Here is a 14356-nt window from a genome sequence, read left to right on the forward strand (position 1 = left end):
AATGTTACATTAGAACTATACAGCTAATAATTAGTAATTATGGATATCAGATTGTTAGGCGAGTGCTATCGATAGACTTGCACACGTCCGAAATACACTTGACTGGCCATGAGCATTTATCAGCATTTATGAAGACTTAATTAAATATCAAAATTTAATTTTAATATTGTAACATTTTATTTCAACATTTTATTTTGTCATTCAAAAAAACAGTACGTTTTTTTTTGCATTTGTTTTTAATTGATTACATATTGTTTTTGTCTAAATTATAATGAAAATAAATTGAAAAACTTTAAAAATACACATTTAATAAATATAACTATTAATTTCTTAGTCCCAGATTATTAAATAATTAAACAAATGAATAGCTAAAAAATCAGTGTGAACATGTCAATTGATTGGTCCAGTGGTTTCAGTACTCGGAATGGCTGAAAAAAACAAATTATATAAATATTCAAAATATTGTATCATAGTTATTCTTTGAGACAATGCAACAACAAACAGTATCCTGTCAAAAAACTGAATTTTTGACCTCCAGGAGAATGCGTTTTCAGCATCATGGGTAGTAGAAAAATTTCCAATTTTAAAGTTGAATGGAAAATAATTTGCATGATATTGATGTTTGTATAATGAACAATTATCCTCATTTGTTTCTCTCAAAAGTGCTTAAAAGCCATCTCCGGTCATCTAGGATTTCAATTTTTTCCGGGGGTGACCCCCCATACCCCCCTTACGAGAAGGGGGCTTCCAGCCCCCTCTCGTGCTCTCCCCCTGGCTCCGGCCTACGGCCCTCGTTCGGCGGCCTTTGGCCGCCGTTCGAGCCTTAGGCCCTCAAGAAAATGGTGCCTCCTACTTTTTATTCATTAACCTCCTACTATTATTCTTATTGACAACACTGGGTTTAGGACTAAACCGGCAACTGTTTTTGTTGACCTTTGTCCATGGAAGGTCCCTGCAAAATTTCATTGAAATTGGTTCAGGGGTTTTGGTGAAGAAGTCGAAAATGTAAATTGTTTACGGACGCACGACGGACGACGACGGACAAAAGGCGATCGCAATAGGTCACTTGAGACTTTGTCTCAGGTGACCTAAAAACCTGATGGTAATATTTGTTTTTATTACTACACTGTCGTTTACCTCTGGAAGTAGTCCACACAAACCAAGGCGACATTGTCATGGACAGAACCCATGCTGTTGACAAGTTGGGATTTTATTTCCTTTGTACAAGCAATATCAAAACTGTTGAGGAAATGTCCCGACACAGCAATCAGAGCGTCTTTGGGCCAGCGGCTGAACCAGTCCATGGTACAACCGGAGATCAGGCCAGGGAATTTCAAAGATCTGTTACGGAACTTCTCTCCCACCTAGAAAGAAACAAATAACATACTGTATACCGCAAAACTTTAGCCCAGTGAAATTTTTACCCTTCAATGGTAAAATCTGTATTGGCCCAGTGTTACTTTGCCCTCCAATGTTAAAATCTTTATTGGCCCAGGTGTTAGTTTGCCCTTCAATGGTAAAATCTGTATCGGCCCAGTGTTAGTTTGCCCTTCAATGGTAAAATCTGTATTGGCCCAGTGTTAGTTTGCCCTTCAATGGTAAAATCTTTATTCGCCCAGCATTAATTTGCCTTTCAATGGTAAAATCTGTATTGGCCCAGTGTTAGTTTGCCCTTCAATGGTAAAATCTTTATTGGCCCAGGTGTTAGTTTGCCCTTCAATGGTAAAATCTGTATTGGCCCAGTGTTAGTTTGCCTTTCAATGGTAAAATCTGTATTGGCCCAGTGTTAGTTTGCCCTTCAATGGTAAAATCTTTATTCGTCCAGCATTAGTCTGCCCTTCAATGGTATAATCTGTATTGGCCCAGTGTTAGTTTGCCCTTCAATGGTAAAATCTTTATTGGCCCAGAGTTAATTTGCACTTCACATTTATAACTATATGTTGTGTACTTACATTCGCTATCGTGAATAATTCGCCCTCATTATGGAGAGCGATAAAGGCAAAAATTAAACTGTGAGGGGAAAAAAAGTTCCATTATAGAGTAATCAATGTGACAGATTACTTATTTATTTTTCAATTTTCAGCAAGATAGAAATTCCAATACTCATTCTCAACTAATATGGACAAGATAAACCACCCACACTCCAGTAAGATGTTTTGAAAACTTGTGAACACAAATCACTTTTCCAAAGATTGTATTATAAAAAAAGATGATTCTAAAATAATTACAATCTGTCTATGCAAGTCTATACATCTTCATGTAACAATTAAAACCGACTCAGATATATTCGTTCTATTTGGAAGTGTTTAGTTCTTGGTGTTACTTACAGGAGAGAAGCAGAGGACAGTGTGAAGGTTACTGCGAGCGCGGGAGATGAAGTAGTCGTAGAGAGTCTCCTGGGTGGGTGCTCGGCGAGGATATTCTTTCTTCATCACACCAATAAGCTCTTGGGTTATCTCATCCAACTCATCTCTTGCAAACAGGTTAGATACCTGGTGGTAGGCATAGGTAATATAAGCATCAACACCACAGCAAAGAGGTTAGGGCTATTCCAGTAAATATCTATCCAACCCCAGGACTCAAGCTTTTATAAGAGGTCCCCCAAAGAATTTAATTAACAAGGCAAAGCATCCCATTAGTTCCCCATCTCAAGACAAACTTATGTATCAAAATTGAACATAGACATAACTGTATATAATGGGGCACAGCACCAAATTTTAGAATGAGGCATGCTGTGGTCTCAAATTAGCTGTTACTGATTTGGGGTATTTGAGCTGTGCCTCTGACAAAATAACACATTGTGAGCAAAGGGTCATAACTCTGCATATATTGTGCAGCTTGAGGCCCAATAATAATAACTATTATCCTAACAGGTATTCGCATACAAAACCCAGTAATTGCAGGTGAAAAGTTATTTTAGATATGCCCAGAGAAAATTGACACACGGACAAAGTGCAAATCGATATTCCCACCCAGTAGTGCTGCTGGGGGACTGATAATTTGCATGGACATTACAGACATTCAACCCAATCACAGAAAGACATTTTTTGTTTTGCTTTTTTTATTAAGTTCTGAAAATCTGTTTAAGAAATGAAGTTGAAAGAGATGTGGGAATGAATCATAAGACATACATGGGTAACACTATAAGCCCACCCTCGCTCCGCATTTGTTTGATTATGACTGGTGTGTACTGTACCTCACCGGAGCTGAGTACATTGTTGAGGTACTCGAGGAAGGACTCATCCTTGATCTCGTTGTCAGTGAAGAGGAAGGTGATGCCCTGACCCTGGCATCCTGCTACACGATACAGGTATTTAAGGTCCTCCATCAGGTTAGTGACATTATATGACCTTTACACACACAAAAAACAATATATCATAATAAGTACAGTCAAAGGTACTGAATACAAATACAGATGAACCTCTGAAGTGTGAATATCACAAAAGGTTTGGGTATTACAATGCAGATATAAACTCAGAAAAAAACAACACAAGTCAGTCTGAGAAACAGGCCCCAGATTACAGACCCTTACATTATGTTACTAGATCCTACACTTTGCTTTTTTTTTGTTGCACTGTAAAATGCATAAAAGAGAAAATATATTGTAATAAATAGAAGGTTTTCAGCCACTCGTGAAATATTATGATATTACCGGTATATGGTATTCGACAGGAAACCGTTAAATATCAACTTTATAATTGTTGTATGACATCTTGTTTCATGGTCATACTCCTAAAATACAAACCTTCATCTTAATCATACAGAAAGCAAGTTTGTACTGATTACAAGTCAGGAACTCTTAACCAGCAATTTCAGATGTTATTTGATGATATTCTACGTTTAGGCAAGACAAAAATAAGAATTCCACGGGAGTGGATGTGTCGCCTGCTCAGCGCTTTTAGTAAGAAAAGTGTTTTGGCTTGAGTTATCGCGTAAACAGATATGCGGAAAGTTGAAATTCAACAGAAAAACTTGTAATATATGTTGAACATTATTGCTTCAAGCATTACTGTACAAAATTTGAAAGGAATTGATTAAAAAATAAAAAAGTTCTTGCATTTACTACACAATGCCCTTATTTGGCAATAAAAGGGGCATCACTCCACCAAAAATTGCACGTAAACTTCTTCTGAAATGCGAACTTGTCTGAGCTATTGATATGCAATATGTGTACGAAGTTTGAGTTCAATCAAGCCAAAGGAACTCAAAGTTATCGCACGGAAACCTTGTTTGTGACGACACAGACAAAGTAATACCTATATGTCGCCTTGAGTTGCAGGTGACACAAAAATTATGTTTCCTGTAATATGTTGGAAAAATTTAGGGCAGGTAGGTAACAAATTTTATTCCAACAAATAATTTTATATTGTTTATATAGGAGATTAATCTTGATTTTAACAGTGCTTCTTTGAAAATTGCCCTCAAAAGTTTGGGGTAGGCACAAAAAATTAGGGTAGGTAGGGTTAACCGGAAACCCCAACTATTTTTTGTTTGGCCTTACAATCTACAATCAACACATGTATACCCTTTGTTTCTCAGTATTTGTTATAATGTGAATAATAGATAAAAAAAAATATGAATGTGATCACAGGTATTAAGTCAGTATTTATGAAACATTATTCAAAAGCTCAAGAAATTAATACATTAGTGCATTCAGTGCAAGAGGAGAAAGAAAACACAACATAGCCTTCCATCCAATTTACTGTGAATCAGATTTTTGATAAGAAGAGTTTCGAGTCATGCACTCAACTTTCTTACCAGGGAATATTTAAAAGTCTCTTCCATAATTTTCACTTGGGATATGGTTAATTTGGGGTCATATAGAATAGAATTAATTTTAACATCTCTAATCAAGCTAATTAAGTAAGAATTGCAACCAATCATTATTTTAGTAAGCTGATAGATCAATTAGTTTACTGAAAATGACATACTATTATTAGCAAGCAGCATTCATGCATCTTTTTATACATTGGTGTAAAATATGGGTAATGTCTACAGCTACAAGCAAAGCATGCATGCAAAAATAAAATATTACCATGTAATCAACGGCCAAGGCTGTGAAAAAATATTTTATATCTATAGCAATACTGATAACTGCATACAATTCTACCATATTTAATGTCTTCAAAAAGAGTCCGCAGTTTGGAAATACGTAGTATCAAAGACTTTTATATTATATTTAATGTCTTTGTCATAAAAATAATATTTAAGATATATTAACCAAATTATTTGACAATAAAACACATTTAAATGTCACTCTGCGATACATTTATCCAAAAAGATAAATACAAATTTTCAAATATCAAAATGATCAACCTCAAGTAATCTTAGATAGGTATTTTTCCAGACATTTTGAGAAATAGAGATAACAAGAATTATTTAAGGATATGTGGCAGGCAGAAGACAGACCATAGACAAAAGGCTATTTGAACAGCCAATGATCTGATATTTAAATGATGGTCTAAAAATATGAAAGAAAGGTGACAAACAAGACTTACTCTGAATTGTGTTGTTATTATCACTTTATTTCTGATCGTTTTGTTTTCCTATACTTTTTGAAGAATATCTCTTACCCTGCTAAGTGTACAAGTTACCTCGTGAGTGTGATCTGGAAGATTTTGTAGCTAGCAATGTAGGAAGCCAGGCGAGTGAGGGACTGTTTACCAGAGCCTCCAACTCCAACCAGCAGGGCTGCTCCTCGAGGGGTACGTATGATGCGGGAAATCTGCACACACAAAGACACAATTTTGTTTAAAGCATTTCAGGCATTGAAAAGACTTTATTGTCATGTCTTTTAAACGTTCAATTTCATATTTTGCTTATTTTTATCCCAAGCAATAACACAGAAAACATGAAATATAGGTATTGCTGCCAGGACACTAAACATCAAATGTTCCCTAAAGGTACATATAGGTGTTTCTTGTACATTTGTACTTGTTTCATTTTCCATTATGTATTCAATTATCAATGTTATTTATCGATATTGCTACAACTTGCCACCACACTGATAAAGCCTACATCCAAAACAAAGTATACGGGGATCCAGAATGCTGTTTGCATTACCTTGATGAGGTGGACCATGGCGTCTTTGAAGAAGACCAGATCCATGTGTGCGCCCCTGACCATTTCGTTGTATTGTGACATGTAGCTTAGAAGCTTTTCATTTAGGAAATCATAGCCCGGAATCTGGACAACATAAACATCAACATGTTTAAAATCAAAGTTGTTTCAAAAATGTACATGTCAGAATTTCATTCCCAAGATTGTCAACATACTCGGTACCTAAATTTCTGATAAATTAGTTTTTACAGCAAGAAAGAACATTTTACCAGTGACCTAGTTTAATTTAGATTCCAATACCGGCACAAAAGCTGTTATTACAATAAAGTCAGTTTTACATCAACAATCACCAATTCTGAATTTCTCAATGAAATCTGAAAAGCATAAATTTCTGGAACAATTCCTAGACGATTTTACATATTTTTGTAACAGGACAGGACATTGCAAGGCAAGACTAAGATTTGAACCCAGGACCTCTGTCCTCTAGATGGACAATCTAGCCAATGGAGCTGCCTAGTTGCAGGAGACCAACCAAGTCCTAATTCCTTTACATTTGTTTTGAAAATCAGATTTTAGGTTGCACACACAATTTCAGGTGTAGTATACCCTACAAGCTTCTAGTGAATCATTGGCTCCTGTATAATTTTCATCGTAAACTCTGAGCTTACTGCCTCATATATCTTTGGAGCATCAAGGACAGCATCATCTGCCTCTTCTCCCGTTGGTTCTGGAGGCTCTCTTAAGAAGTCCACAAAGTAGGGCTCCTCTGGACACACAGCGGCATACTCCTCACCCAGAAGGTTTTTCATCACACTCACTGTGGCGTTCTCAAACCAAGACTTATCCTCATGGTTGGTGAACCTGTAACAGACCACATTTTCTCACACCTCAGAGATATCCCAAGTCATACCCCATGCTAGATTTTTCTATCACGTCCGATCTGTCTGGTACCTTTACATGACCTTTCGCCGAATTTTTACACTACATTGTATTCATTCGCTTACACCTTGGTTGGGATTATGTTACAGAATCTTAGCCATAAACTGAGATAACCTGATCTCGCTCTGTTACAGGTAATAGATTTGATTAAACGCCCGAACATCACAAATATAATAACTTTTGACAGACTGACCATTGATATGGACAGAAATACTACAGAGATAACAGTACCTATAGTCACTCCGGTTTCACTGGTAACAATTACCTGTCAGCAATGACCCTCGTGCACTCATGTTTCCAAAGAGCAAGGAGAGTGCTCATGTTTTGACATTCCTCCCCTTTGATGGTGAGCATGCCCTGCCAGATCCTCGACAAATCTCTCAGGTTAAAGATGTAGTGAAACTTAGCAGGGGTAGGCAACATCTTGATCTGTAATTATAAATGAAAAATCTGTTAAACCAGTGTGTGAAGTTTGAAGATCCAATTCCTACTGATTTTTGAGATATATTGCTCCAGAAAAACAAATGTGCACCAAATTCTAGCATGCAACAGTGTACAATCCCAATAGGTACTGATAAACAAACTTTGGCAATTGTAGGTGAATAAGTACATGAGATATGCATCAGAGTGACACACAGACTGACACATAAGTATTCAAAGTAGTATCAGTGGGGAATTACGGTAACAAGTAATGATCGTTGTTTAGAGATGTTTGATATTTAAAATGTTTTGACATATTCACCATATAAAGATACATTGACTTAACATTCAGAGTGGGGAATTACGGTAACAAGTAATGATCGTTGTTTAGAGATGTTTGATATTTAAAATGTTTTGACATATTCACCATATAAAGATACATTGACTTAACATTCAGAGTGGGGAATTACGGTAACAAGTAATGATCGTTGTTTAGAGATGTTTGATATTTAAAATGTTTTGACATATTCACCATATAAAGATACATTGACTTAACATTCAGAGTGGGGAATTACGGTAACAAGTAATGATCGTTGTTTAGAGATGTTTGATATTTAAAATGTTTTGACATATTCACCATATAAAGATACATTGACTTAACATTCAGAGTGGGGAATTACGGTAACAAGTAATGATCGTTGTTTAGAGATGTTTGATATTTAAAATGTTTTGTAAAGATACAATGACTTTACATTCAATAAGCATTAATGCCCAATTCAGTTTTCTTGAACATTCGGATACCTCAAAAAGCTTTGTCGGATCCTTTTAATTGTTTTGAAGACAACAAAGCCTGACCTTATCTTTCAGACTATTATATACAGAAAATACCAAAAAGCTTTAATCTGGTGCTGTTGTTATACCTTTGTCATTTGCCACAGGGAGCGAGTGGCTGGTATGAGTTCCTTGGTCAGGGTACACACTTCAGGTTCAAATCTCTCTGGGCAGAAATAACCACACCCTATGATGCCTGAAACACATTAAACACCAGTGTCACAGATTATGTTCACCTTCATTGTATTAACTTACACCTGATGTTGTCAGTGCTTTACTGACACCATCATACCTGCCAAGTACTCATCAATGAAATGAGAGGCTCATAGAGGGTCCTAATGCAGGTCACATCACATAATTGTCAGTATGTAAACTTTCAAATTCATCAAAATATGTAGTATGACATTTAAACTATCCAAATTCATCAAAATATGTAGTATGACATTTAAACTATCCAAATTCATCAAAATATGTAGTATGACATTTAAACTATCCAAATTTGCCTTTTAATATCGCATGTATGTCTTTTAATAGTATTTCATTTTTTATAGCTTTTAAAGGTGATTTCTAAACATGTTTAATGTTGAGATAAGCAGTGCAAATACAGGAGATTCCATGATAGATTACGATCTCTGCAGATTATGGCGGTCATTTTCAGGTTGACCAGCACAAATGCAGATGACTTAGCAGATATGCACCATAAAGCATTCTGTGGACAAGAAAGCTGGTTTTATCTACTGGTCAGCAGTACTGAAATAGTTCACGCAAAACAACATACAACCTTTATTAATTTATAAAACCAACTCTAAATTCTGCCATTGTAGAGTCCACATACTAGAAACAATAGCTGGGACAACAATAATGCCAAGCCAAATCAGGCAAATCAATTACAACAAATCAATGTTGAAAGCAAGGACTTTTTTTACCAAATTTCCATTGACCAGATTAGTCCTTCAAATTGAGATCCTAGCTCACACTTCAAATTGAGATCGTAGCTCACAGAAGTGTCAACTGGAGCACATTTACAGTGCAGCCTCACTGAGGTTCCCCGACAAATAACAGTTATGTTGATGGCTGACCAATCACTTGGAAGGGGATGTGGCTTTAACAGACTGTTGTAGGACAGAAATTCAGTATTAGGCTCCAATAAAGAAGCAAACACATGAAACCAATGTTTTGTAAAATCTCACCAAAGATCTTGTCTATCGAGTTGTTGGAGGGCAGCGTGCAGTTGAAGATAGAAAACATGCGTTTGAGACGCTGTGGGATGTCATTGCGGCCTCCACCAGGGTGGATCATAGCTCCCACAAATTGAAGGTCGACAATGGAGATAAAATCACCGGGTTTGTCCAGACTGTACATGCCATGCATCTCCATCATCTGACGTGTGATCTCGTTGGTTATCTGTACACACAGGTTAACATTTTTCACTGACATACAATTATAGTTCATCATTCCTAAGCAGATTGCATTTCAAATAATTTATTTCAATATATAAAATTCATTTTTAAGCAGGTTGGATTTTACATGATTTCATATTTTAGAGTAAAAGATGGGTAAACCTACCTTTTTTTGATGAAGGTTCAATTAAATTTATTTTGAAACTCTAAGATCTCTTATACAAACCTGGTCTCCCCATTCGTTGATGACTGGCATATTGACATCATCCACAAACACAGTCATGCGCCTGCCCCCTGGTGGGCCATAGGTACTTCCCATCCGCTTGTCCACATAACTCTCTATGGTTCGCTGAAATCACAAAACATTGCAGAAGTTGACATCAGAGAAAGTCAAGTACATGGAAAACATGTCCAACTTTATTACAGATTGCAATATTATGAGCATTTGTTCTGTATCAACCTAACTGTAAGGAAAATATATACATAAAATGACAGGTACCCTTTCCTAATCACAGCACATGACCTCAGGCTTATAACTGAGAGATGTCTCACACTTAGGCCTTTCTTAAACAGAACAGCCACCCCACCACCACGTTTGCCGAGTTTAGCATTGTGGTGGAATTTATAGCCTGTTGGTATTAGCTCAGCTAGGACCTGGTCATCAATATCTGAACCTAACCAGGTTTCTGTCAATGCAAGAATGTCAATGTCCTGAGATGTTACAAAATCCCCGATGGACAATGACTTATTCTTCACTGAGCGACAGTTTAAGGACACTAAATTCAGAGGAATAACTGACTTACAGTGACCAGCTGTTGTTGGCTTGATGACATGTAAATTCTCGAACGATACTGATGATGTCGGAATTCATGTGGAAGTATCGTTACGAGAATGCACAATAGTGTCGATGCCCGATACTTCTGTAAGTGCAGTGTGGCCCTGCAAGAAAAAGTGCGAGGCAGACAGACCATTTGTAGTGACCAAATGGATGAGGTTATCACTGTTCAGGCCCGAGTGGGTAAAACCACTGGTTTCGTTTGATTTAACACCGATAACACTTGGTATTCGCCTAACAGCACCCTTTCCTGCCTGTGTCCCACGTCCAGTGTGCAAGTTTTTCTCCAAATTTTATTCCTTAAAATCCTCTAAAAGATTTTGTTTTTTTAGAAGTTGTCATACCACAGACTACGCATCACTGCATTTAAAGCTCACTTGCCCTTGAGGCAGACGAGCTAAATATACTGTACCTGGAACATCATAGGAGTGGAGGCAGAGGAAAAGTTGAAGCTCTTGCCAAGGTGAAGGTCAGGATCGTACTTAGCCATGTAGCCCTTGATCATCACAGTCTTGGCTGTTCCTTGTTCTCCGATAAGCAGCACCGCCTACAAGCCAAGTCAGAGTAGTCAATCCCCCCACATACAATAAGAAGGAAATTCTAATACCACAAAAACAGAAATTTTATCCAAATTTTGAATTTAAAAAATTTCATATGTACTTTTGCTAATTTACCACGAGCTCAAGACTATATCAACCTACTATACTGTATAACATGGAAACGTACGGGCCAAAGAAATAACATTATGTTAGGAACAACCTGGTTTTAATTGTATATCTTCTTTTATTCCAAAAGAATTTATTAATGTTGCAAATAATGGATACAATAATTGATCAAAACCACCTTCATTTGCTTCTGACAGTACTTCCATACAAGATTATTAACAACTGGAAATGGGTCCTGAAAAAGTTGGAACCCAAAAAGTTAAAACAACGCTTTACAAAAAACTAATACAGTTGTTTGTGTTTTAACCTATGAACTTACTTTGTGCTGTTTGGCAATGGTGTCTATAAGGAAGTTTGAACGGACATTGTCCACATTTAGAACAAGGATGGATGAAAATTCCGGCACAGAGTCTGTTGGGTAGATGTATTCCTCCACTCTCTTTGACCAGTGCTCCCAATCACCTACACAAAACAACAAAGAATTGATATCTAATGAATCAAACTAAATTGGTTAAACGACTGGCCTACAAGAGACATATATTTCTATGCATTTCCTAGTTCCTTTCTTGCACGCTAGTGTATTACAACACAAGCTAACCCTTTCACAAGTTAGTATATAATTAATATGTTTTTCTTGAATACCTATTCTTCCCGTTTGGTATATGCTCAAACACCCTCCATTCTGGACCCGTATTCATGAAACTGTTCTCATGCTCAAAGCATGGATTTTGTGCTCAAGTTTGTGCTCAAGTTTTATTTTTGGTTCCAGTTATAAATTATTTAAAAAATCTTATTTTGTTAAATTTTTGGACAAAGATTGAAGAAACTTGAAGCTGAATACTGTTTTCAATATTTACATTTAACTTTTTGATTGTTGACATGATTTAGATGAGTTACAACAAAGCTGGCTTGAGCACAGAATCCATGCTAAAGTATGAGAAGAGTTTCATGAATACAGGCCCACTAGGTGTCCTTAGGTTAACACAATATACTGCTATATATTATCAGACAATACAGCCTGTGAAATGTGTAGAACAGTTATGGCACCTTTACAGTAACTAGGTGTAACTAGGCCACAACCCATGTAATCTTTTTGTTTTTAGGGTCCTGTTCAGCTAATTCTCCATACACCCTGGAGGCCAAGTACAGTGAATATGTTAATACTACACAATCAGTCGTCTACACATGTTTGAGGACTGAATGTTCATTGAGTTGATTGAAAGTCCTGAAGAAATTTCAGCCAAATGAAAAAAAATGAAATGTTAAGTCGTCTACGATACAGCCTAGCCAAAACATTAGGACTATAACACTACCTAATTCTAACATTTTTACATTTTGTTTCCATGAACACTCCATTGTAGTTTTAGCATATTGTGTTTGTTTTGCATGATATGTGAATATTAAAATTATCCATAAGTTTTTATTGAACTTATATGTGTATTGCAACTAATGTTAGGCCTTGTGCCCATCATATCTTTTTTGTACTCTATCAACGACAAAATATAGGGAATTAAGTGTCCTGCAATAAATGTAATGTAACAAGCCATTCGGATTGAAATGTCTCGCCTGTGCCCACGCTTTGAGCATCAATGCACATATGAGAGAAACTAACTTAAACGCAAAAACTTAATGTTGATGGAGATGCTGACAAAGTCAATGGACCATGAAAGGTAGGCCTCATCCAGTATTTGATGCATGGGTTGAGATGTACTACCTAAGATGCATCTATGGTCCAAGTTTGGTTGGTGTAGCACTTATACTTCCAGTGAAACTAACTTAAACGCTAAAACTTAATGCTGATGCCGTAATCGCCAGAAAAGCAACACCTTAGTCTTACTTCGTGGCAGTGAGACAAAAATTAATTGTGTGCATAAATGAAATAATGAACAGTATCAATCTGATTTTGTGCCAAATGTTCCCAATAGTTGCATGTATTCAATGACAAGTGTGTATTCAGTAGGACCTACCTTTGACACTCATGACATATTCAAAGATAGTTTCATCCTCCTTGACGGGAGGAAGGTTCAAGGAGCACTCGTGGTTTGTGATAAATTCTTCCATCTTAGCACGTCCATCAAGCTCCAACAGGGCACCCAGACTCCACATTAGACTAAAAATGAACAGTTTCTCCAGGTGGGAGGCAGGCAGAGCACTCTTGTCGTCTCTCTTGGGGATCAGGCCCTCCAGTAAGTCACAGGCCTGTAACATTATATAAGAGAGGTCACAGGCCTGAAGTATTATGTTGTGCAACAGAGATTTGTGTCCCTAGACAGGGTATCAAACATACAGGTAGCGGCACAGTTGTAATACAGTAAACATTATTGACGATATTTTCAAAACTCGAACAGCTGTTTTGACATTTGAATATTGTTATTGACATCAAATTTTATTTCAAATATACTTCATTTCGTAAACTTAAAATTAAGAACAAGAGGCCCAGACGGCCTGTATCTTTCACCTAGATCTTTATGCTTAGCAATGGCATATATATGGCTATAGGTTGGGGATCTCAACCATTTCAATGTTATGGCCGGGGAATTCAGTCCCTAGGGGTGGGGCCAGACCCAAGCATCAATTCTTGTCATGATTGTGTTTAGTTTTTCATGCGTAACATATGTATATATGGTATTGGGTGAGGATCCCAACCATTTCAATGTTATGGCCCAGGAATTCAGTCCCTAGGGGTGGGGCCAGACCCCAGAGCCGGGGTGTCAACCCCTCCATTTATTTGTACATTCCTCTGAATGCTTTTAATCAAAGATGATTGATATCCATCTCTCATTTCCAGAGAAGTCTCTAAAAGTAATATGGCCGAAATACCCCTTTTTGACCCAGCCCCTCCATTTGTACAAGTTTGAATCTCCGCCACTTGAGAATGCTCCTAACCAAATATGGTTGATATCCATCTTTCAGTTCCATAGAAGAAGTCCCTAAAGCAATATAGACAAATTCCCCTATTTTTATCCCGCCCTCCATTAGTATGATTCTGAATTCCCACCACCTAGGGATGCTTCCAGTCAAACTTCAATCAGCGTTTAAGAAAAAGGAGTCGTTTTAAAAAATTGTTGACCGATACTGCAGTATGGCATAAGCTCCCCTTGGTCCTTTGGATCAGGTGAGCTAAAAACCACTTTGAACTGTCAGATTTTAGGTTGATTATTAACTCAACAACAATAAAATATAGGCAGTTGTTTCCCTTTTCAAAA

The 14356-nt window shown here is 37.0% G+C and overlaps 1 protein-coding gene across 1 annotated transcript in view; it reads right to left on the reverse strand.

The window, feature by feature from the left end:
• LOC110461507 (dynein heavy chain 8, axonemal-like) overlaps positions 1–14356 on the reverse strand; it is a 123008-nt gene that overhangs the window by 41986 nt on the left and 66666 nt on the right. Inside the window, exons 49-61 of the mRNA XM_021514993.1 lie at positions 13118–13349; positions 11470–11612; positions 10898–11032; positions 9877–9999; positions 9441–9654; positions 8340–8446; positions 7265–7428; positions 6729–6921; positions 6064–6186; positions 5595–5725; positions 3197–3350; positions 2328–2492; positions 1138–1364 (exon numbers count right to left, since the gene is read on the reverse strand). Of these exons, the coding sequence (XP_021370668.1) occupies positions 1138–1364; positions 2328–2492; positions 3197–3350; positions 5595–5725; positions 6064–6186; positions 6729–6921; positions 7265–7428; positions 8340–8446; positions 9441–9654; positions 9877–9999; positions 10898–11032; positions 11470–11612; positions 13118–13349 (2111 nt within the window). The remainder of the gene's footprint in view (positions 1–1137; positions 1365–2327; positions 2493–3196; positions 3351–5594; positions 5726–6063; positions 6187–6728; positions 6922–7264; positions 7429–8339; positions 8447–9440; positions 9655–9876; positions 10000–10897; positions 11033–11469; positions 11613–13117; positions 13350–14356) is intronic.

Source organism: Mizuhopecten yessoensis, unplaced genomic scaffold, assembly GCF_002113885.1.
Source record: "Mizuhopecten yessoensis strain PY_sf001 unplaced genomic scaffold, ASM211388v2 scaffold10631, whole genome shotgun sequence".
Lineage (NCBI taxonomy): Eukaryota > Metazoa > Mollusca > Bivalvia > Pectinida > Pectinidae > Mizuhopecten > Mizuhopecten yessoensis.